This window comes from Artemia franciscana, unplaced genomic scaffold (genome assembly GCF_032884065.1).
Source record: "Artemia franciscana unplaced genomic scaffold, ASM3288406v1 PGA_scaffold_23, whole genome shotgun sequence".
Taxonomy (NCBI): Eukaryota; Metazoa; Arthropoda; class Branchiopoda; order Anostraca; family Artemiidae; genus Artemia; species Artemia franciscana.
The window spans coordinates 2,142,414-2,167,891 of record NW_027062649.1 but is presented as its reverse complement, the minus strand read 5'-3'; the positions used below and the strand labels follow the sequence as shown (position 1 = coordinate 2,167,891).

The 25,478-nt window shown below is 35.3% G+C and overlaps 1 protein-coding gene across 3 annotated transcripts in view; it reads right to left on the bottom strand.

Annotated features, from left to right (window-relative positions):
* Positions 1-4,558: 4,558 nt before the first annotated feature.
* The window catches only part of LOC136041456 (PTB domain-containing engulfment adapter protein 1-like), a 77,172-nt gene continuing 56,252 nt past the window's right edge, over positions 4,559-25,478 (bottom strand). For 2 of the 3 annotated variants that reach the window (XM_065726140.1, XM_065726141.1), the window contains exons 5-9: positions 23,931-24,152; positions 19,905-20,122; positions 17,722-17,807; positions 13,104-13,264; positions 4,559-6,486 (exon numbers count right to left, since the gene is read on the bottom strand). In XM_065726140.1, the coding sequence (XP_065582212.1) occupies positions 6,433-6,486; positions 13,104-13,264; positions 17,722-17,807; positions 19,905-20,122; positions 23,931-24,152 (741 nt within the window). In that variant the 3' untranslated portion in view covers positions 4,559-6,432. The other variant, XM_065726142.1, reaches the window with a different exon arrangement.

The window sequence follows — 25,478 nt, the reverse complement described above, 5'->3', positions numbered from 1 at the left end:
CAGAAGCCAAAAAGAATAGAAGGCTGACTTGCATTTGCCAAGGAAAGGAGGTGTAGTTAAAAATATAATTCTTATCTTCTAGAGACAATGCTATAGCGTTGCCAATTGCAAAAAGCCATAAGGCTTCAATATTTTACTATTTATTATTTTTTCCCCAGAGAAATTTCATATGGAGGGGTGATCGTATATATTTCAAAAGGGGCTAATTCAATTGAAAATCGGAAGTTCTGATGCCCTTTTTAAGAGTCAAAAATAATCAAAGGAGAACTAGCTCCACGCCCTCTTTTCCCAAATGCTTCCGATCAAATTTTGATATCACCATTTTGTTCAAGATAGTCTGAATTTCAAATAACTATGCCTCCAAGCTTGAAAAAACTACTCACAGCCCGGGACAACTTGTAAAACATCCAAGTTCCTTATTGCTAGCAAATAAGGTTTTTGTGGTAGGGGTGGTAGCATAAACTTTGAAGGTGGCTCATTTGATTGGAAACCGAAAGTTCGAGTTCTCTTTTAAGAGTCAAATGTGACTGGAGGGCACCCCCCTAAACATACACCTTTCACCCAAACGGATCAGATCAAAATTTTTAAATAGCTTCATCCGAAACTGATGAGATTGATCCTGGATCTCCAAAAAAGCTTAGAGCATTACAGTGAAAAGGAAATGTTGAGAGGGATACAAAACATAATCAAAAGACACTTTATCCTTGCCAGTTGTGAAAAAGGAATATCAGCAATATCTAAGGAACGGCTGAGAGTATTAGGTAGAAATTTTCAATGCATGTTGATGGGATATTTAAGAAAGATTGGAGGGCAACCATTCCCCCCTTCTTGTCATTTTTATGCACCCCCTCTCTTCAAGAATGGTCAAAATTTTGTAACTAACATTCGTTCAAACTAGTCAAAAGGTATCAAAGCGGACCTGCAATATCTTAAGAGCGACTGAGGTATTAAGCTGAAACTTTCAGGGCGTGTTGAGGGATTTTGAAGCGGTTGGAGGGCTACCAGCCCCTTCCTACGCTCTTTTTCACTCCCCTATCCCCGAAAAAATTCAACAAAAATTTTGAAATAGCCATCTTGTTCAAAATAGTCTAAAGGTAAAATGATTATGCGCATGGGAATGACATGACCCTTTATATCTTCGAAGAGGAATGCCGAACATAATCAAAACATTCTATGTGTATACTGGTTAGCAAAAGGGCATATCACCAATATCTAAGGAACGGGGGATGTTGAAAAGTCATTGGAGGAATGCACCCCTTCAGTTTCCCTTTTAGATGCCCCCTCCCCTCAACACTGATAAAAATTTTGAAAAATTGACTGTTCAAAATAGGAAAAAGCTCTAGTAACTATACCTCCTGGAATGTAATGCCCCCCAGAGCCCAAGGGCAAGGAATGTAAATTATACAATTTTTTTTTCCAATTACAGGAGTTGTCTTTAAGCAAAAGGAGGAATGTCTGATTCTCATTGTGTTCCAAAAGGTTGAGTTTATTAAACTGAAACTTCTGGAATATTAAGGGACATGCTTAACAAGGTCAAAAGATACTAAGTGCATCCAGTTTTTCAAAAGGACTGTATTTGCAATATCTGGAGAACAGGTAAAGGTATTAAGTTTAAACTTTCGTTCCGAGGGAGATGTTGAAAAAGGTGGGAGGACAACCAGCCCCCCCTTCCACGCCCTTTTTAGATGCAATGTCCCCAAAGACATCTGATCAAAGTTTTGGCATAGCCCTCTAGTTCAAAATAGTCAGAAAGCCAAATAACTATTCTTCCAGGGATGACACAACCCCCACAACACCAGGAGCAAGTTTTGTACGTTACATAAGTTGCTCTTTGTTTATATATAAAGTGGTAAGTTTATTCTGAGTCTCCAAAAAGGCTAGAAACATTAAGGTAAATCCTTTAGAAAATACTAAGGGATGTCAAACAAAAACAAAACACAATAAATGCAGGAGTGCAGTCAAAAGGATAAAATAGCTTTTAAGGCCAGTTCTACAAAGACTAAAATTGAAAATCTGTTATTTTCTCTTTTTCCTATTCGTTTCTAACCTAATTAAAAAGAATATAAATGGATGCAAAATAGAAACTAACAAGGAAATGTAAATAGCGACGAAGACCACACTGCCTTTCCATCACAAACACCAAAAACAAGAAGAACAATAGGGAATTTCTCAAGACAGCGGGAAACAAATTAGAATGAATCGGCCCTATTTCCAAGGGCCGTCCTCAGCAATACAAAAATATATAAGAAGAAAAAACTTACAACAGGATAAAATCAACATAACTAAAATGAAAAATTTACGAACCTTACGAAATATTATAAAAAACCAATAGATATTAACACACAGCCTGTCACAAATAGACCTATGAGATCAGCAGCCAAAAAAGCAAGGCTGACATTAAAAATCTGATTTTTAAATCATTCTCTTTCATTTCAATGAATAGCCTCGTTTCATCACAATTTATTTATCAGTCCTGGTTGAACTTCGCTGAGGTAAGGATGCTGGGACTTTTTTGAAAAATTTTTCATTTTAGTTTTATTGATTCTATCCTGTTGTAAGTTTTTTCTTCTTATATATTTTTGTATTGCTGAGGACGGCCCTTGGAAATAGGGCCGAAATATTCATTCTAATTTGTTTCCCACTGTCTTGAGAAATTCCCTATTGTTCTTCTTATTTTTTTTGGTGTTTGTTAACACGGAAATGGCTGGTTAAATATGAAGGAAATTACAAAAAGCACTTATGATATTGTTCAACTGAATCTAACCCGACTGCAGGATTATTCTTTAACAAAATCACGTTCATTGTCTAAAGGATTTTTTCAGGCCCTGGAATTTGAAAAATTTGGTCGAAAATTTTAAGAGAGATTAAAATTGGACATATATAATACTTTTTTTTATGTAAATTGATGATAAGAACTAATTTAATTAAAGACTGATTTAAGTTTCTTCTTCTTCTGATCTTCTGTATGCGTAATTTTCTTAAAGCCTGTCTATATAAACGGACAAGGTCTATATGACGAAACTCTGAGGACGGGGATAGGGCTTTGACAACTAGAAAATGACTTGAGCCCTCCAAGATATAAAAATTTCCAATCCTAGCGTGAATATTATTGGAACTCAATGTGCTATGTTTGTCTATTGTTTTTAACTAAATTTATGGAAACATTTTAGAAACCTTAATTTTTTAGAAGCCTGCCTTCCTATTAAATTTCCCTTGAACACCGAGTGTTGATTTCAAAACCAATCAGCGAAAGACTAAATAAAAGAAAACTGTAAAAAAAATCGGCCTAAAAGGGGATAGGGTCTTACCCCTCGCCTAGAGACTAGGAAAATTATTGATCCTAGCATGATTCTGATTCCAGAAAGGCGTCCAGAAAGGCCAAGATAAGCAAGTCACCAGAAACCAGAAGGGTGTCCAGATAAGCAAGACACCAGAAGTCAGAAGGGTGTCCATATAAGCAAGACACCAGAAGGCTATCAAGATAAGCAAGACACCAGAAACCAGAAGTGTATCCAGATAAGGAAGACACCAGAAACCAGAAGGGTGTCCAGATAAGAAAAACACCAGAAACCAGAAGGGTGTTCAGACAAGCAAATAGAAACTGTGAAGATTCAGCTCTCTTAAACTATGAAGACTTTAGCTCTGTTAAAGAGTCTAGGGTTCAGTTTTGTTATTGAATTAGCTCCTTTCAAATTTCTACTATAATATTTTAAAAAGAGAGAAAAGGTAGAGACACTACATTCCACTATGTCTACACTTTTCCGCAGAGTTTGGTGTGTCTATGTAACCTTATTTTACAAATACAGCGTACAAATACTTCATACTTTCGTCCCCAGCACTGCAATAATTATGTTACTACTAGAGGTATTTTTGAGGCTCTACAAATAATCTAATTGAAAATATTTTAAAATGTCAGTCTGATATCTTGCAGGGCCCTGGGAGATGAATAGTGAAAAAATAGCGATTGTGCACCCTAAATGTTTGGTACTGCTGAAAAAGGGGACTAGATCATAAAATTACAATCTAATGAGACAAAAAAAAGAAGAAGAAAAAAAGGTCTTTACTAAGTTTCCATTATAGGGTATACTATATAATGAACGACTATCCTAAGAATTTTGATTTGAATCGTTGTAGGAAAAAGACTAGGCTATGGAACTTAAAGGTTGGGAGCTGTGGCTTCTACGCCCCGAAAAATACCCCCCCCCCCCGCGGAAAACACCCTTACCTCCAGAAAATACCTAAAGCGGAAGATACCCTTCCCTCAGATAATACCCCCTGCAGTAAATACCCTCCGGAAAACATCCCCCCGCAGAAAATCCCCACGGAGAAATTCGGATACATGAAGCTCGGAGTAAAACCCCAGAAACTCAAAAGTGCATTCGAATCCTTGGATACTGAATGATCCCATCAAGTCATAGATGGGGTGTAAATATGAATTTGGACATCACATTAGGTGTGTTACCATCAGGATGCACATTTCATTTTGCTAAATGACAAGTTTCTGCTGTTTTCAAATAAAAAAAAACATCTTGCCCTTAATAAAAACGAAGACTGAGTCTTAATAAATAAAAAAATTATATTTATTGTTAAAATGCATTACAACATACCATAAATCCATCTCAGTCATTTAATTCCACAAACATCAGTATCGCCGAAATCATGGGATTTACAAAGTTAAAACAAACGCAGTGTGAAAATAGGATCTTGTAAAAGCCAAGAAAGATTAAACCCCAAAAATGCGACCTAATCCATAAAATTTGAAGTTTCTCGGTACTTATAAACCCCTACCCCTCTCCTGAAAGATAAAACTGCAATCAGAAACTTAATTTAAAAAGGATGTTTCAGATTTTCCTTAAAACCTCCCCGATAACGTACATTAGAAATGAGACTATTTTAAATATACACTTCAAGATAAAAAAAAAGATAACCCTTTTAGCTTTTGATTTAGATTATTTAGATAAAAATTTCTCTTAAAACTTCCCTTAAATAAATTTTTTTACACAAAACATTTGCAAAAACCAAGAGAGAAAAAAAAAATCTGAAGATGAAGGAATGTTTAGCTTCTGTGGTGCTCAGTTACAGTGGCATCAGTGGTATATTGTTTTTTTTTTTTTTGGTTTTAGCTTTTCTTAGTTTTATGTTTTAGATTATTTTAGATTTTATCTTTGTTCTTGGCGTTAAAGACGCCTTGTTTTATACAAGTGCATCGTTTAACCTGCGTGTAATGTCGTTGTAATATTGTTATACAGGCACGTCGTTTAATCCGTCGTATCCGCGTCGTTTTTATTCTACTGGCCGTAGTCCCGTCTGTTTTCTTCATCTTGGGATATTTTTCTCTCTTTCTTTTTTGTCATGGCTGGCCAGTAGGGTCACTTCATTGTTCTCCCTGAAGTAACTCAGTTTAGCTTCTGAGGTGCTCAGTCACAGTAAAGTAAGTAAGTAAGTAAGACGGCACTAGACCCTTAAGGTCCAAACCGGCGGTGCTGATCTCCGTTTCATGGCCCTTCAGCTAGGAAGTGCAATGAGGGGTTGGCTTTCGCACTCCATTCCTGCTTATCTTCCCCAGATTTCTTCAGGTACCCATTCAGTCCCAGTAGCATCAATGGTATATTGTTTTTTTTATTTTTTGGTTTTAGATTTTATTCAATTTGGGGTTTTAGATTATTTTAGATTTTATCTTTGTTCTTAGCGTTGAAGACGCCTTGTTTTACACAGGCGCGTCGTTTAATTCGTCCTGTTTAATCCGTCGTGTCCGCATCGTTTTCTCTCGTCACTTTATTCTACTAACCGTAGTCCCGTCTGCTTCCTTCATCTTTGGATATTTTTCTCTCTTTGTATTTGTCATGGCTGGCAAGTAGGGTCGCTTCAATGTTCTCCCTAAGGTAATTCTGTTTAGCTTCTGTGGTGCTCAGTCACAATAACATCAATGGTATACTTTTTTTTTATTTTTTGCTTTTAGATTTTCTTTAATTTTACGTTTTAGATTATTTTGGATTGTATCTTTGTTCTTAGCGTTGAAGACGCCTTGTTTATAAAGGCACGTTGTTTAATCCGCGTGTTATATCGTTATATCGGCGCGTCGTTTAATCCATCGTATCCGCGTCGTTTTATTCTACTGGCCATATTCCCGTCTCTTTCCTTCATCTTGGGATATTTTTCTCTCTTTGTTTTTGTCATGGCTGGCCAGTTCAGCCTTAGATCGTTTGACAAAGTTGGAAAAGTCAAGATAAGTAAGAGTCTATAACATTTTTCAGCTTTTTTAGAAGGTATTTAAATAAAACTAATAGAATAAACATAATCAACCTCTTCGATACTTCCAAAAATTACGTCTCTTGATGGTAGAGTTGCTACAACAAAAACACACAAAAAAACGCACACATCGATGCAACTCCGATTTAAATTCTGCGAATAAAAATAAAATAGTGTCCATTTTCACGCCTTCAGTGGATCCAACGAGTCTAGTGAAAAGTCCTTCACTGAAGGTTTCTAAAAAAGGAAAAAAATCATTTTATTTGAAAGCAAAATTTTAGTTGATTAATAGAACCACGAAATTGAAAGTACGCTGTGAAGTTTTTGTAGTGAATATTGTTATATTCCTGCGTACTACTTAACATCTAAATTCTTCGACTGGGATTTGGAGGAGGGACTGTACTATGAACTAAGTTTCTTTTATGCAATATCACTGCTTGTTCAGCATTTTCAAAACATTTTTTTTACTCAATTGTGATCAAAAGTCTACCCTGGGGCAAAAATAGTAGGTAAAAAATTCGAGGCTCTACTCTAGCATGTGCCTCATCCATTTGAGTTAGGGGGCAGAGGGGGATTCCAGATCCTCCTCAGGAGGAGAGCAGGGATTACTAAATCCTCTTAACCCTTTCCTTAGCTACTTCACTGTAAGAGTGCCAAAGACACAACCGAATTTTTCAACAACTGAACATATTTCCTTTAAATAATGAAAGATTTAAACATTCTGACCATTATTTTAATTATTAGTTGATGTTTTTAAATTGTCACTAAACACGGCACATTTATTCGAATTCACGCTTGTTTGAATTTGAACTAATTCTTCAATTCATTTTCGATTTTTTCTGTTTCACTAATTCATTCAATGTAAATTCTATATTCAGTTTGATTGATCTTAATGCCATTCCTTGCTTTTTGATTAAACGAAATAACAAATATCATAACCTGAAAGTATAGATCAACATTAGGACTCAAAACGGACAGAAATGATCAAAGTTTGTACAGTTTTACGAAATTATTTAGGTTTTTTAGGATTCTTTCTTTAAATACAGTCTTTAGGTAGTAAATAAGTATGACAGCACTAGACCCTTAAGTTCCTAACTGGCGGTGCTGATATCCGTTTCATGGCCCTTCAGCTAGGAAGAGCAATGGGGGGCTGGGGGCCAACCCTCCTGTGCTTTCACACACTCTTCCTGCTTACCTTCCCCAGATTTCTCCAAATACCCATTTAGAGATGGGTCGACTCCTACTGAGCTTACAGAGTCACACCACTAACCCCCGTCCTAAACCATTGGTCACAACTGGGATTGAACTCGTGTCCCTTGGACAAATAATTCTCACACCAGCGCGCTAACCACTTAGCCGGGACGGCCATACAATCCTTAAAGTATATTAATAATATTATTTGGTGCAGTGTCGTTGATGTCGAGAGGGAGTAGGGTTTGGAGGCTAGGCACTATAAACCCTCAGACAATGAAGCTACCGAGGTGTGAGGCATTAAAGCTTCCAAGCCAATAGCCAGGTAGAGTATAATGTAGTGGGCGAAAGCTTCAGATACAGTGGAAAGGTACCTACACCCTAAGAGACTTTCGAAAAGAAATATTAGACCACTGGACCTTACACTTAAAGCACTAGCAAAGGTGAAATTTGCACAGTTCGAGGAATTGCCAACTTTGAAAACTTTGAATAGGATAGCTCCCTGAGCAAATAAAAGCAGCGGTCTCAAGAGGTCTTTCGAAAAGTCTGCTTGAATGTTCCTATATGCCCATCAAACACTAACCTGATGCGGGTAATGTCATGTGGAATGAACACGAGGCCCAGTATTTGCGTATTCCTATAAAAATCTACATCTTCTGCCTCCTTGCTCTTAGCTTATTTCCCCAATGATTTTTTTTCTACATCTTCAGCTACATCTACATCTTCTGCCTCCTTGCTTTTAGCTTATTCCCCTAATGTTTTTTCTACATCTTCATCTACATCTTTTACATCTTCTGCCTCCTTGCTCTTAGCTTATTTTCTCAATGTTTTTTCTACATCTTCATCTACCTCTTCTGCCTCCTTGCTCTTAGCTTATTTCCCCAATGGTTTTTCTACATCTTCATCTACATCTTCTGCCTCATTGCTCTTAGCTTATTTCCCCAGTTTTTTTTCTACATCTTCATCTACATCTACATCTTCTGCCTCCTTGCTTTTAGCTTATTTCCCTAATGTTTTTTCTATATCTTCATCTACATCTTTTACATCTTCTGCATCCTTGCTCTTAGCTTATTTTCTCAATGTTTTTCTACATCTACATCTTCTGCATCTTCTGCCTCCTTGCTCTTAGCTTATTTCCCCAATATTTTTTCTACATCTTCATCTACTTCTACATCTTCTGCCTCCTTGCTCTTGGCTTATTTTCCCAATTTTTTTCTACATTTTCATCTACATCTTCTACCTCTTCTGCCTCATTGCTCTTGGCTTATTTCCCCAGTAGGTTTTCTACATCTTCATCTACATCTACATCTTCTGCCTCCTTGTTTTTAGCTTATTTCCCTAATGTTTTTTCTACATCTTTTACATCTTCTGCCTCCTTGCCCTTAGCTTATTTCCCCAATGTTTATCTACATCTTCTGCCTCCTTGCTCTTAGCTTATTTCCCCAATGCTTTTAAGTAGATGAGGAAACGTCCATGCAAGGATAGGAAAAGGAGCAACACATCTACAAATCCTAAGAAATCATCAACACTGTCTATTGCTCCTTTTAATTACTTAAGACAGTAATCATGAACTTCAGTGTTGTGTCATTGTGTTGCGAGAGCAACACTTTGGTTTTGTCCCAGTTTATTCCTGGAAACTGGTAAGGGTCTAACCTTTGCGGTTTTCACGGAAAGTGTGTATCTCAGGCCGGATCGATGAATATGACGTTACATTTTGGAAACCTCCGCAGAACTCTTGCCTGGGGCCAAAAAGGATGGTTTTTACTTGTCCACGAGCCAGAGCCTATGGTGTGCGAAGTGAACTGGATTTTTACAACCTATGTCAGAGAGGAGTATCTGAAGTTGTGCAGCCAAGCTTTCGTTTCCTCAAAGCATGTTTCTGCTTTCGAGTGGAAAGCTCCGTTCTAGCAGGCAAGCAGGCAGGCACCATTTTCAAATTGAAGATGGACTAAAATCTATAAGTGTTAAATATATGCGGTAGTTACCCGGCCCCACAGCCAATACATCTTCTTTGAGTGATAAATAGAAAAATTTACAGAACAAAATTACAGAAATGTGGCATTTTCCCACGGGTCCGAAGGTGCTGCCATCTATTGTTTCTATCTATTTCTGTTCATGATTTCAGCTGAGTTTATCATTCGGTTTTTCGGCCTTGGGATTGGGTAGAAAAATGGTATCAGATGTGCCTAATAACATTTAAAAGTTCTCTCATTGTTAAAGAAATTGGAGCTTATCCTTTGCTCCTTTCTAAGTGGTGACGTTAGAAAGTTGGCCTACGGCAAAAAAAATTAACTTTTGAACTAAGAAAGATAGAATTTTTTTTTCGACGGCAATCGATAGCTCTTGATGAGCTGATCAAAGTGTATGACATCCATTTTTTGGTACAAAAATCCTTCATGAGGTATACCAGTTTGAAAATTCCGAGGGGTTGACACCTTCAGTAGTAAGGTACACACTGAAACAAAATCTAGGCCGATACAAATTGTGAGACATGTAGAGGACTTGTAAGCAACAGTTGGCTGTTAGGTAATAATCACCATAGGCAATGAGGGGTTAGTAACTTTTGCTAGTTGGTGTATCTATTATTTGTTTCCAGTGTATTTAATGGTAAAACCAATTTGGTTCCAGTGGTAAGACATGTAGGGGACTTGTAAGTCATAATCTGCTGTTAGGCTACAGTCAACTTCAGCGATGAGGGGTTTGCAACTATGCTAGTTGGTGTACCCATTTATTTGTTTCCGGTTAACTTGATGCCTATCACGGGAGAGGTACTTATAAGTAAGAATCGGATCACTTTGGGCGAGAAACGACTGTTAGCTCATAATAATCTTCGGCAATGAGGGGTTTGCCATTTTTGCTAGTTGGTCTACCTATTATTTGTTTCCGGTGTATTTGATGGTTAAGCCATTTTGGTTCCAGTGGTAAGACATGTAGAGGACTTGTAAGGAATAATCGGCTATTGGGCTACAATCATCTTCAGCGATGATGGGTTTGCAACTTTTGCTAGTTGGTGTACCCATTTGTTTCTTTCGGGTGAACTTGATGTCTATCACGGGAGAGGGACTTGTAAGTAAGAATCTGTTCACATTGGGCTAGAAATTTGTGCAAATTGGTGCAAATTGTATTCGATCTCTTTAAATATGACAGAATTAAGTGTTAACGCAACGGGTACAAACGATAACGTAAAACAATGGGGTAGTTTCGTAATAATTAGTGTGACCTATGGTATTTTATTCCTGAAAAGTTACGGATAGCTTTATAATACCAACTAGATTATATAAGATATTGCTCCAAGTTTTCATCCGTCACGATGTCTACGGTTGAGAAGGATAAAGTTCAACTGGCTGCAAAGTCAATTTAGTCCCTTCTTTCGATATTATTTTGTAGTTGTTGTTTTTTCAACGCTGAGGAATAGCCTTTGGTCATGCGATAACTGATTGCGTTCTTGTTAAAACATACCGTTTTAAAAACTTCGATAGGCTGACAACTTCATCATTTAACCGATAGTGAAGAAACAAGCACAAACGAGAATGTAAAACAATGAGATAGTTCCGTAATAATTAATATAATGTCATCTATGGTATTTTGATCCTGAAAAGTTAGGGATAGCTTTATAATACCAACTAGATTATATAAGATATTGTTCCGAGTTTTCATTCGTCACAATGTCTAAGATTGAAAAGGATAAAGTTCAACTAACTGCAAAGTCAATTTAGTCCCTTCTTTTGATACTATCTTGTTGTTGTTTTTTCAACGCTGAGGAATAGCCTTTGATCATGTGATTACTGATCGATAGCGAAGAAACAAAACCAAAGTGTTGCTCTTGCAACACTTTAGCCGGCGAAGCCGGACAAAGGCTGCCGCAACACTTCAAGTTGCCCGGGCAACGTAGGTCTAGTTAACCACTGCGCTTGTAGTCCATGAAAAGTCTAACTCTTGACTCCCGTCGACTTGAATTCTACAAATTCTCATTCTCTTCTCTCTTTAGTCTGAGGTATTTACCTTGTAATTTTAAATACGATCCGGGAAGAACAAAAATATACTAAACCGAAAAAAACGACTTTTTTTTAGTCACTTATAAGTACGTCATTTATAAGTAAGTCACTTATAAAACAAATCTTAAATAAAATTATGCGGATGCTTTCAAGTAAATTTTAAGACCTCTCGTTTTATCTCTCAAAGAAGGCAGTTGGATGTCCAAGCGGACACAAGATTAAAACAAAATTCAACAAAATTCTCAGACACCAAATATACCACCCGACAAGAAAAGCTAATACGAAATTTACTAGTTGCGGTCAGAGGTAAATCGAGAGGAAGAAGACTTTTTCGACTATTGTCCTAATACTTACGTGGTTTCTTTTCAATATTTAAATCTTTACAAATTTTAGAGCAAATGAAAAAAAGGAGAGGGCGAAAGATGCTAGAAGTAGCATAACATCAAGAAAGCTCAAAGACAGCTTAGAAGACACTTTCCCGAGCATTCACCAACACAACTTGTCTGCACTTTTTGCAACTTTTTGGCACTTTTCTTTCATGAAAATGAAAGGCACTATGACACTACAAACGAAACCTTTTTGGATACCCCCCCCATTAAGAAGATCCACTGACTACTCCTTCTCCCGCTTTTCTGTCATAGCCAATCGCTTTTCTTTCATGCCCGCAACAAAGGGTTCTTGAGGCATTTCAACTGGGCAAAACCGGTTTCCAAGGTCTAAATTTCTATTACCATTATTGATTGCCATCATAAGAGGTACCATTTACATCTGAATTACCAGTTATCATGAGTTACCAGCTTTCATTTAACATATTAACATCAACTGAGTTAAATGCGTGGTGGCTGTTTATCAACTCACGTATTGCAATACCGTTGCTGTATTATCTGATACCAGTTCAGATAATAAATCTATGGTTTTTCCCTAGATTAATTAAAAAAAAAAAAATCCAAAAAACAAGTTTTTCAAAGAAAAGTAAAGATCACCATTAAGCTGAAAATGAGCAAAAATAAATTAAAATAATCCTACAACCTACAACAATAAATACAACATAAAAACAATAAATACACCTACAACCTACATACAACCTACCTACATACTACATAAATACAACCTACAACAATAAATACAACAATAAATAAATCCTACAACAATAAATAAAATAATCCTACAACCGTAAAACTACCATTAATCATCATCAATAAATAAATGAAACCCAAAACGAACAGAAAAAAAAATAACTGATTAAAGCTCAAAACGAGTGAAAATTAACAGTAGTAGGGCTAACAACCCACATACCTTCTCAAGAACAGAACATAATTTGCACTTAACTGAAAAAATGAAAAAAAAAAAACAGCATATAATTAAAAAACATGGACCGTCAGTTTAACATACATATACTGATATTTGTTTCGTATAGTTTTGATAATTTTTTATTTATTTAAGTAAAAATAGAAAACATCTAAAATGTATTTTGTTTTCATTAAAGAGCAAATTATGCTCTGAAAATGTAAATAAATCAGGATCTTTGATTTTTTTTTTTTTTTGAAAAAATAGAAACATTATCAAAATAGAAACACTAAGTGCAAATTATGCTCTGCAAATGTATAAAGAACAAGTTCGTGGAAAATTAATTGTTTTTTTTCAGAACAAATAGAAGCATTATCTTACCGGCACATCTTGTTTTGTCAGCTTTGCTTCAGAGCCGAAATTGTTCATACCAAATATATCAACCTGTTTTTCAAAACTACCAGCAAAGAACGGTTCTGCACCAAATGGGTCTTTTGCAGGACTATCACCGTTTCTTGAGGATCTTTGAGTTATCGGTGCGGCTGGAATTAATACTTATTAATCAAGAAAAAATAATATTTTAATTTCAATATTAAGAATGGGTCTGCGCCAAATGTCCCTTTTGCAGGACTGGTACCATTTCTGGAGGATCTCTGAGTTATCGGTGCGGCTGGAATTAATACTTATTTATCAAGAAAAATACTATATTGATATTAAGAATGGGTTTTCACCAAACGGTCTTTTGCAGGACTAGCACTATTTTATGAGGATCTTTGAGTTATCGATGCAACTGGAATTAATACTTATTTAACAAGAAAATACTATTTTAATATTAAGAATGGGTTTGTATCAAACAGGGTCTTTTCCAGGACTAGCATCATTTCTTGAAGATCTCTGAGTTATCGGTGCAGCTGGAATTAATAGATATTTGACAAGTAAAAAGCCATTTTAATATCAATATTAAGAATGGGTCTACACCAAATGGATCTTTTGCAGGACTAGCATCGTTTCTTGACGATCTCTGAGTTATCGGTGCAGCTGGAATTAATAGCTATTTGACAAGCAAAAAACCATTTTAATATCAATATTAAGAATGGGTCTACACCAAATGGATCTTTTGCAGGACTAGCATCATTTCTTGAAGATCTCTGAGTTATCGGTGCAGCTGGAATTAATAGCTATTTGACAAGCAAAAAACCATTTTAATATCAATATTAAGAATGGGTCTACACCAAATGGGTCTTTTGCAGGACTAGCATCGTTTCTTGACGATCTCTGAGTTATCGGTGCAGCTGGAATTAATAGCTATTTGACAAGCAAAAAACCATTTTAATATCAATATTAAGAATGGGTCTACACCAAATGGATCTTTTGCAGGACTAGCATCGTTTCTTGACGATCTCTGAGTTATCGGTGCAGCTGGAATTAATAGCTATTTGACAAGCAAAAAACCATTTTAATATCAATATTAAGAATGGGTCTACACCAAATGGATCTTTTGCAGGACTAGCATCGTTTCTTGACGATCTCTGAGTTATCGGTGCAGCTGGAATTAATAGCTATTTGACAAGCAAAAAACCATTTTAATATCAATATTAAGAATGGGTCTACACCAAATGGATCTTTTGCAGGACTAGCATCATTTCTTGAAGATCTCTGAGTTATCGGTGCAGCTGGAATTAATAGCTATTTGACAAGCAAAAAAACCATTTTAATATCAATATTAAGAATGGGTCTACACCAAATGGATCTTTTGCAGGACTAGCATCGTTTCTTGACGATCTCTGAGTTATCGGTGCAGCTGGAATTAATAGCTATTTGACAAGCAAAAAACCATTTTAATATCAATATTAAGAATGGGTCTACACCAAATGGATCTTTTGCAGGACTGGTATCGTTTCTTGACGATCTCTGAGTTATCGGTGCAGCTGGAATTAATAGCTATTTGACAAGCAAAAAACCATTTTAATATCAATATTAAGAATGGGTCTACACCAAATGGATCTTTTGCAGGACTAGCATCGTTTCTTGACGATCTCTGAGTTATCGGTGCAGCTGGAATTAATAGCTATTTGACAAGCAAAAAACCATTTTAATATCAATATTAAGAATGGGTCTACACCAAATGGATCTTTTGCAGGACTAGCATCGTTTCTTGACGATCTCTGAGTTATCGGTGCAGCTGGAATTAATACTTATTTAACAAGAAAAAAAAACTATTTTAATATCAATACTAAGAATGGATCTGAACCAAACGGGTCTTTTGCAGGACTAGCACCATTTCTCAAGGATCTCTGAGTTATCGGTGCAACTGGAATAAATGTTTAATTAACAAGAAAAATACTATTTTAATATTGGGAATGGGTCTGCACTAAGCGGATCTTTTTCTGGACTACCACCATTCCTTGAGGATGTCTGAGTTATTGATGTAACTGGAAGATTAGTGCTTATTTAGCAAGAAAAATACTACGGCAAAGATAGAGCACTGAATAAGTGCGAACAGTAAAAAGAGAATAACAATCAGCTGTACAGTCTAATACTACTGAGTGCACTTGAGCATCCTTTATCCAGCCTATTCGGCAAGCCCTGAATTTCCCGGATGGAATCATTTATACTAGCTTTTTGGTGACTACCAAAAAAAAAACACAAAAAAAAAAAAAAAACAACAGGAGACACTTAGAAACTATATGTAAGTTTACTAAAGTTTAATAATCGCCGAATATGCTAAGAAAGAAAAGAAGAGATTAAAAATTTACGCACATTAAGAATTTCTAAATAAAGCATTGATAGAAATTGTCAATCACTTTCTAAATCCGGCAATTTTTTTGCATATGAGTTAAGTCTGTTATGTAGCAAAATTTGGTTGGTCAAAACAAGGCGATTATATGCTTTTTTTTCAATGTTTATTGAAGTTTTTTTTTTTTTTTTAATGTGGCTACTTAGATTGGGGGGGGGGACATATTCAAAATATGCAAAGACTGGCAAATTGCACCAAACTTATTCTATAATACTAAAAGTGCATGAGTTATGTTTCTGATAGACCGAATTGTAAATAGACCTTGCTCTGTACGACAAAGTCTAACGTTTGTTTTAATATTTCTGATTCAAATTCAACAGCCCTCGTGTTTGAGCAGTCTTATCTAAATAATTGTAAGAAAGAGTCAAACTTAGCATGAAGATCGAGGTTGGGGATAGGGGAGATTCCCTTTCCAAATACGAAATAGTTTATATGTTTTAATTTTTAATGATACTCCATACCTTCAGTTGAAAAACTTGTTGTTTTGAATTAAATTTCTGACCGTTTTAAAACCGTGCCCCCCTGTGTAAAATTTTCCCTAGAACATTTCCCTGGAAATTTTCCTTCCCACAGAATATTCTCCCCATGAAAAATCTTCCCTTAGAAAATTATCCCCGTCGAAAATCCCCCCTTAAAAAATTACTCCCCTCTCCACAAAAATTCCTTGTATTTCTCAATAATAAATATTATGTGTGAGCATTAACCAAATTACTTAACTGACAGCCCTTTCTCTAGAGACTATGGGAGTCATGTCATCTCGAAAGACAGTTGTTGGCCCTTTCAACTATGCTAAATTAAATGACTGTCTCAAAAATTTGATCAGATGTCTTTGGAGAAAAAAGGGCACAGGAGAAGGGCAAGTGGATCTCTAATTTTTTTTTTGGTTTCTTAAAAAGGGCAGAACAACTTTTAATTTCCGTTCAAATGCGCCCTCTCAGGATAGTGTTCGATAAAATCCTCCATGGAAAAAAAAAAATAAGCACCCATCTTTGATCTTTCTTTTGGCAAAAATACAAAATTCCACATTTTTGTAGATAGGAGCTAAAACTCTACAGCAGGGTTCTCTTACATTCTGAATCTGATGGTGGGGTTTTCATTAAGATCACTTGAATTCTTGGAGATTTGTAACCCTCTTTTTCGAAAATCAGGCTAATTTTCGCAGACTGGTAGTTTTATTTGGTAACATTAAACTCATTTTCATACTCCTGGAGTCAGCATAAAGAGCCAATTCTTTTGATGTATCTATTATTATCTAAATTCCGTTTTTTAGAGTTTCGGTCATTATTTGCTGAGTTGCTCCTTACTTACAGTTCGCCACCACAAACAGTTTGATGAATAAAACTACAAATATATAATATGGCACAATCCAAGTAATGTCTTGAAAAATAATGCCATTCCTTTTATTTAAAATGTATCAATGGTTAAATTGAATGAAGCACTTTTTTATAGCATAGATTTTACCATTGAAAATTATATAATTGTTTTATATTATATTATAGTAACTGCATTAAAGAAATAATAGAAAATTATATAATTGTATAGTATTGTGTTATAGAACTATAATGTCACTGTATTTTAGAAATTGTGCAATTAGACGTTATACTACAAGTTGAGATATGCAGCGAGATATCTTTCCAAATAATCATCTTTTTAGCCTGGTTAAGAAAAAGACAATACAGGAGTTGAAAAAAGAAAAATTTTCTTTGGTACTAATTAATATATTTTGATCAACCAATTAATATATTAATTAATATATATATAATTGATACATAGGTACTAATTAATATATTTATGAAAAAGGCGTTCATTATAAGAATTCATTCCCAAAACAATTGAAAAATATTACATGTTATTTGTGTTTTAGTCTCAACCCACAGGGAAATACTTAGAAAACCAGCCCTAAAATTCTGAGTCTGTGCACCTATAAGCAAAGAAATATGTGGATGGGAGGGGAGAGATGCAGGAAAATTTTCTTGCGACGAATTTTTTGTTTATTTCAATACATTAAATAAGGGAGATAACACCAAAAACACCAAACGTTTTTGTTTACTTCAATACATTAAATACTGGAAATAATAACAACAAAAATATAAGAAACGAAACTAAAATAATAAAATAATAATTAGTAAAAAAAACAAAATTAACGATAGCAGAGATAACTACATGAGGCAGAAGAAAAAATATCGAAAGTAAACAACTTACAAAGAGATACACTGGCAGTGAAACCGTTTGATAATAAGACTGGTTGTGGTGATGAACTGTAACCATTCTGTTCTGGATTTAAATCACTAAAAGAATTAATTAATTAGTTAATCAGTAACAACACGCCAGCAAATATGCAAACGAATTAAAGCTAGCATATGAAATTTTAATGACTAATTAGACATGTTTAAGTTCAGACTCAAAGATATTTATTCACAACAAAATTTGCATGTAGAAGACACAGACAATGACAGCATACAAGGTGACGAATGACTGAACAGCTAAAGCAAAAGGCGTGGAACAAGAATCAGCGTGGATCACACTGAATCACGAACGAAAATGTTAAACGCACTTAGAAGAAAAATCAAAATTACAATGTCATGCAAAAAAATACAAGCTAGTTTCTAGCGGATTTATTAATCCGCTAGAAACTGGGATAAGGTAAATGGGACAAATTAGTTTCTAGCGAAGTTATTAAGACAAGAAGCATTAAAATAGTTTATTATCAAACCAGGACAGCAGAAATAAATTTCCCTTACAGTAGCAGGGAGACTAGGGGAAGATTTATTGAAAAAATGTGCAAAAAATAACTTCTCTTGTTTTTTTTTAATAAAAGAATAATTTCAGAATATTCTATAAATTCTTTATTTTTTATGTTTTGGTTATCCTTGTATTATTTATCTTTTGAAGCATTCGGGCGACGAAACACTCGCCAACTATCATTGCAGGTAATTATTACTTTATCTTTAAATTTATAATAGATGGCATTTTACTTATCTGGCATAATAAAATGAGATCACATAAAATAGCGTTATTTGATCTATACTAATAAGATTTTTTTATTCTTAAATTTGCGATGCCAGGTATAATTAAATATCTGACTTGCCGTTAGTCCTTTATCGGAGTTTTGGGATAGATATTGAATCTTCTTTTGAAAGAGCCAACAGAAAAACTTTTAGGGATAACTTCCCGAGGAGGACATTCGAGAACAAAGCGCAATGTAGGATAAACCATTTTTTCAAGTACTCTGTTCTTAGCTTGCCAGCCTCAAAATAATTAAACCGAGCTGTGGGCCTTCGTGTCTGTCATGTCGGTTGGACAATTACGGCCACAATACAAGAAAGCTCTAGACAAGGAGGTGAAAAATTGTCAGAATGAAAATCTATTTACTAGTCGTTATTTAAAATGGAATTGGCCATAACATTTTAAGAATATAAAAACAAGTAAAACTCAATAGAAAAATTATAAATATAAAAGAAATTTAAAAGAGACATGAAAAAAGAGACGGAAAAATTAACAAACAAAATATGAGAACCGAAGATGGAAACTAGCAGGGTGTTTTATTTTTTTCTCGTAATCAGGAGATAAACACTTTTTTATATCTCATGGTACAGCAGCGAACGAAAAACAAGGCAGGAACAGGCTAAAAACTGGCCCAGGAGGATGAAATATGGGTGGGGAGTGTCTTTTCTGAAAAATATTTTCCTTCTAGGGTTTGTCGTTGTATTTTTAAAAACGAAGGCACAACATCCCTCCCCTTTACTCAACCGTTTCTAACCCAACCTTTTCTTATAAGGAGAGAGTATGTGACCTAAACTTCTTTGAAAATTATTCACAGGGTTCTTTCTGAAATTGATCCAATTTATTTCACTCTTCCCTGGAAATGTCAGGGTGCCAAACTGGACAAGCATATTCGAGATGAGGATGGACAAAGGAAGTAAAAATCTTTAAAGAATGAGAAGGAAGATGCCAAATTTATTTAAAACAGTAAGAAGGGAGATAGATACATTAATTTTATGGATGATGTTTTTATCATCCACGCAGGACATGGGGGACACTCCATGACATTCCAGGAGGAATAGGATTAATAAAATCAGACAGGGATTTAAGAAAACAAATTAGAATTGTCTTGAAATTAGAAGGGTTTACTCTCATTTTCAAGTTCGGGCTTTTTGTGCAATGTCATTGAGGATGCCTGTAGGATTGCTCATTGAATTCCTATAGTACATTTCAACAGCCGTAAGATCATCGACAAACTTCTATCTGTCAGGAAATTCCTCAACCACGCTGTTAAAAATGACTGAAAAAATGGTGGGGCATGAGAGAGTGCCTTGAGGTACGCCATTGTTGACGGGGATAGGCTTAGAATAATGATTCAGTTAATAAAAGGTCTTTCATCATACCTGAACAGAGAGTTTGGCTTATTCAACAATTCACCATGATTTAAACTGGCAGCCATTCTGGGTGGCACGGGGGGCAGTTCTATACTCTTTTCTTCTTCTGGTATATCATCAATACTCAAGGCAACCAATTCACCTTCGATGATATTTTCGGCTGGTTGTGGAGACTCTGACCGGGAAGGGTTTTCTACAAATTCCTCCACGTGAAGTATGTCTGATATCTGCAAAAGTTTTGTAAGTTTACTAAAGAAAGTTTTGGGCCCCATATCAAACAGTTCGTGGTAACGAACTGTAGTAAGGAGCGACCCGGCTCAATAGTAACCAAAACTCTAAAAAACGGAATTTTGATACCAATAGTTACATCAAAAGAATCGCGTTTTAATGCTGATTTTAAATATATAAGTTTCATCAAGTTTAGTCTTACCCATCCAAAGTTACGAGCCTGAGAAAATCTGCCCTATTTTAGAAAATAGGGTGAAACACCCCCTAAAAGTCATAGAATCTTAATGAAAATCACATCATCAGATTCAGCGTATCAGAGAACCCTATTGTACAAGTTCCAAGATCCTATCTACAAAAATGTGGAATTTTGTATTTTTTGCCAGAAGACAAATTACGGATGTGTGTTTGTTTGTTTGTTTTTTTTCCCAGGGGTGATCGTATCGACCCAGTGGTCCTAGAATTTTGCGAGAGGGCTCATTCGAACGAAAATGAAAAGTTCTAGTGCCCTTTTTAAGTGACCAAAAAAATCGGAGGGCACCTAGGCCCCCTCCCACGCTCATTTTTTCCCAAAGTAGTCGGATAAAAATTCTGAGATAGCCATTTTATTCAGCATAGTCGAAAAACCTTATAACTATGTCTTTGGGGACGACTTACTCCCCCACAGTCCCCGTGGGAGGGGCTGCAAGTTGCAAATTTTGACCAGTGTTTGCATATATTAATGGTTATTGGAAAATGTAGAGACGTTTTCAGGGGGATTTTTTGGTTGGGAGGGGGGAAAGGTTGAGAAGAGGGGGCTATGTGGGGGAAATTTTCCATGGAGGAATTTGTCATGGGGGAAGAAGATTTCCATAAAGGGGGCGCAGCATTTTCTAGCATTATTTTAAAAAAACAATGAGAAAATAAATATGAAAAAAAATTTTCAACTGGAAGTATGAAGTAGCATTAAAACTTAAAACGAACAGAAAATATTACGCATATAAGGGGTTCACCTCCTCCTAATACCTCACTCTTTACGCTAAATGATTTTTAGTAGTTTCAACTATTTATTCTACGGCCTTTGTGATTCAGGGGACAAAATTTAAGCTTTAATGCAAAGAGTTATTGACGAGGTATTGACGAGTGGGCGAACCTTCTCATATACGTAATAAAAACATACGAACATAGATGTTTGTTACGTAAGCTAATTCGTAAGTTACGTATATCTTTTACTAATGAAAACGTTCGTAAAAACTAAAAGTTCAAGTTGCCTTTTTAAGTACCCAAAAAATTGGAGAGAAACTGGGCCTCCTTCCCCTCCTTTTTTCGCAAAACCATTGGATCAAAACTGTGGGAAAGCCATTTAGCCAAATAAATAAATATGCAAATTTCGCTTTAATTATTCATCTGCGGAGAGCCGAAATCAAAACATGGATTAACTAAAAACATTCAGAAATTAAATAAGAAAAACAAGTTTTTTTAACTGAAAGTAAGGAGCGACATTAAAACTTAAAGCGAACAGAAATTACCCCGTATATGAAAGGGGCTGCTCCTTCTTCAACGCCCTGCTCTTTACACTAAAGTTTTTACTGTTTTAAAAAGTAGAGTTGAGAGAAAGAGTCAAACTTTAGTGCAAAGAGCAAGGCGTTGAAGAGGGAGCAGCCCCTTTCATATACGGGGTAATTTCTGTTCGTTTTAAGTTTTAATGTCGCTCCTTACTTTAAGTTAAAAAAAACTTGTTTTTTTTTTATTTAATACAAGTATAACATGATTGTTACCATTTTTGAAGATTTATTTTGCAACTAATAATATTATTTTTTACATTTATAGGTCAATTTGAACAAAATATTAAACTAACAATGGGAAAATTTAAAAGAATTCGTTGTTACATTGACAAAATATCTGATTCTTTTTCATTGATGATCGAGCATTAAGATGTTTCATTTACTGATATTTTTACTTTTAATGGGTTAATCGATTGCTTATTTTGTATCTGGTGATACTTGATTATCTATCCATGATTTGATTGATTCATTGATTTTATTATTTGATTTGATTCATTATTTGATTCAATGTCCGGTTTTGTTCTTTGATAGAATTTCAAAAATATTCTTAACCGTATACTAAAAAGGACTCAGTGAAATTAGCTTCTTAATTTTTTCTTGTTCAGTACAATAATAAAAATTTTGTTTTATATTTTTAACAGTAACAGTTCTTGGAAAACTCGTTTATCCCATATCAGGATTTGCTTAAAGTTTCAGCCAGTGGTTTCAATTCATGTAAATTATTGCTGGTGAGGGGGAGGGGGTATGAAAACATGCTTTTCAAAATATAAGGGGGGTGACTTTTTCCAAAATCAGGGAGGTGGGTAATTTTGTTGTTTTTTAACCTTTCCACTGAAAATGTGTAAAATAGTATTTTTTTCAAAATCTACTGAGGGTAGTAAAAAAGTCCCTCCATACTGAGGGTAGTAAAAAAGGGTACTCAATTGGCACCACCAGTCTCAGTCATCAATAGTTATAAATATTGATTTGTAAAAACATTCGATTGTTCCATGCATTTTATTTTCATTTTATTATTTTGTTTGTAATACTACTACTTCCACCAACATCACACGGCTACGCACGCTCCTCTTCCACCCCAATCATAGATATTAATAAACATAAGTATTCACTCCTTACTAACAGCTCGTCACCACGAACTCTTTGATACCACATCTCATAGTTTGTCAAAATTCAAAATATTATGTGATATACTTTAGTGTGCTTCGATACCCATGCAATTTCGATAATCATTAACAGTTCAAATATAATTCCATGCCAATTTGACTTAAGTTGTTTTTTTCAAACATGTCTAAAGGCCTGTATGAATAATTATAGCAAAAAATTCTTTCAGTAGATTCTTAGTCATTTTTAAGAATCTTAGAATCTTAGAAAGTAGAATATTAGAAAGAATCTTAGAAACTAGCTTTTTCCAGCCATTTATGTACTTCTATCTTTCTTCTTGGAAATGAAAGTTGTTTTTGTACAATTCTTTGCTCCGGGCTTTTTCATTCACAGTTTTTCTTATTCCCATTATTGCTTATCGTTCATTGCTGTCCAATGTTCATTTACTAGTTACTGTATTATTGAGGTTTAAACGCTCAACGTTGATGGGCACCGGCTTATCCGTTACGATGTCAAACAATCGAATACAAATCGATACTTATCTAATTTACGTTCTTTTCACTTAAGTAGGTCCGAAGCCACATAGCAGAGGTCATAATAGATAGTTCGTCAGTCGTTTATGTAGTTTGACTCTTTTCTGTTGTATTCGAAATCTACTTTCATGCGTCAATTGAACAGGCGTGCGTAGGGATATTAGAATTTTCGTATAGATTCTCATTGTCTGTCAAGATTCAAATATTATGCAACATCCTTTAGCAATCTTCGATACCTATTACATTTCGATGCTTATATATGGTTCGGTATCTATTTAGTCCTAGCCGAGTGGTAGGTGCGCTAGTCTTAGAATCCTTTGTCGAAAGGGCGGGGATTCGATTCATTGTGCGGCCAGTTATTTGATTTGGAACGGAGGTCAGTGGCATGACTTTGTAAGCTCAGCCAGAGTCGATCGGGCTCTAAATTGGTACCTGGAGAATTCTTGGGAAAGGTAAGCAGGAAGGGTGAGCGAAAGCGCAGGATGGCTGGCCCCCATCCCCCCATTGCACTTTCTGGCTGATGGGCCATGAAGCGGAAATCAGCCCCTCCAATTCCGACTATAAAGTCTATTGCTTTACTTTTTACCTATTTAATGATAATACAACTACAATATTAAGTGAACTTAACTTACGTTATTTTCGTTTAAATATGTCTGAAGCCTCGTGGCGGGGATCATAGCAGATAGTTCTTTGAGTCGTTTACGTAGTTCCAATTTTTCATTTTCTAAAATCCTTATCTTCGACTGCAAATCTGTTACTTGTCTCTTAACTTCGATGTCTCTTCCTGTGCCTTCTAAAAAGCGCTTGTAGGCTAAGTCAAACGCCTGACCAATGGTAAGTGTGATTTCTTCAGCCTGAAAATTTTAACAAAATATTTACACATTTGAGGAATTTATTCAGGTATCTGAGTTTATTGCCAAAGCGTGTTTATTCAGGCATTTGAGTTTATTATTTAAGTGAGTTTATTCAGACATTTGAGCGCTTGCCAAACGCCTAGTCAATGGTAATTGTGATTTTTTTGGCAGGAAAAAGTTGAGACAGTAAGAAATAAAATCAGGCTGTAATAAAGCTTTTGAATGAGCTCGAATAGTTTTTTAACCCACTGGTTGAAGTTAACTCGGCCCCATACAGTTTCTGAGTTAGTTTCAAATTTTAATCTTTCAGTCAGTCTACATTTTTGACTATTCAATTGTCTCTGTATCCTTAAATTCATATTTGAACTTGCATTTGTCGGTTAAGACAGTTAGAGACATTGCTTCCAAATCCTGCAAGAAGCAAGTAAAACAGTTCAATTATTTAACTGGATATTTCGAACACATATACAGTGTTCATCATCAGCAGTAAAACTGATGATTTTTACTGATGAGTTTTACTGCTGATGATGAACACTGTATATGTGTTGGAAATATCCAGTTAAATAATTTTATATCTATTCACTGTCAATAAAAAGGTATCATCCCTATTTTGAACTGTTTTACTTTCGTCATGGAAAGGCAGTGTGGTCTTCGAAGTTATCTACCTGCAAGAAGCACTTAAAAGAAAAGTTGATACCACTATCCTTAAAAGGTCTCCTTCCCACTGTTAATTTGGCCGCAAGTACGCAAAACAAAAGACAGTCATCCAGCGATCAAGTCATTTTTAGCTAAAAACTCATTTTCCATTTTCTTTGTTTTCTTGTGGAGCTCAAAGATTTTTTGATTACTAGCTAGTTATTCAGTGTCTTTTCTACACGGCATAGGGTCATGCCCAAACAGTTTAAGAAGAAAGAGTATATTAATTTTGATGAATATGGGATAAAGTTCGACTAATTACTTGTAAAATCAATACATAACTATTTCTTTATTCATATTATTTCTTCCCTTGTGAACAAAAGAGGTGCGTTAATTAAAAAAAAAAAACAGTATTTAACATCAGAGCTTACTCAGTCAATCTTATTCAGACCTAGACTTATTGATACTCAATACATATAAACAGGCAATAAAACATTATTGTTAGACCGCAGAGGGCAGACCGGTACGAGAGAAGAAAACACATGGAAGGCAATACTGGAGAAGAAGATAAAGGTGAACAAGAAGAAGAATTCGTAACTACTAGAAAAATAAATAATATATAGCATTAAGACCAAAAGAAAAAAATGATAACTGAAAAAAAAGGTAAGCAAAAAATAAAAAATTACACCG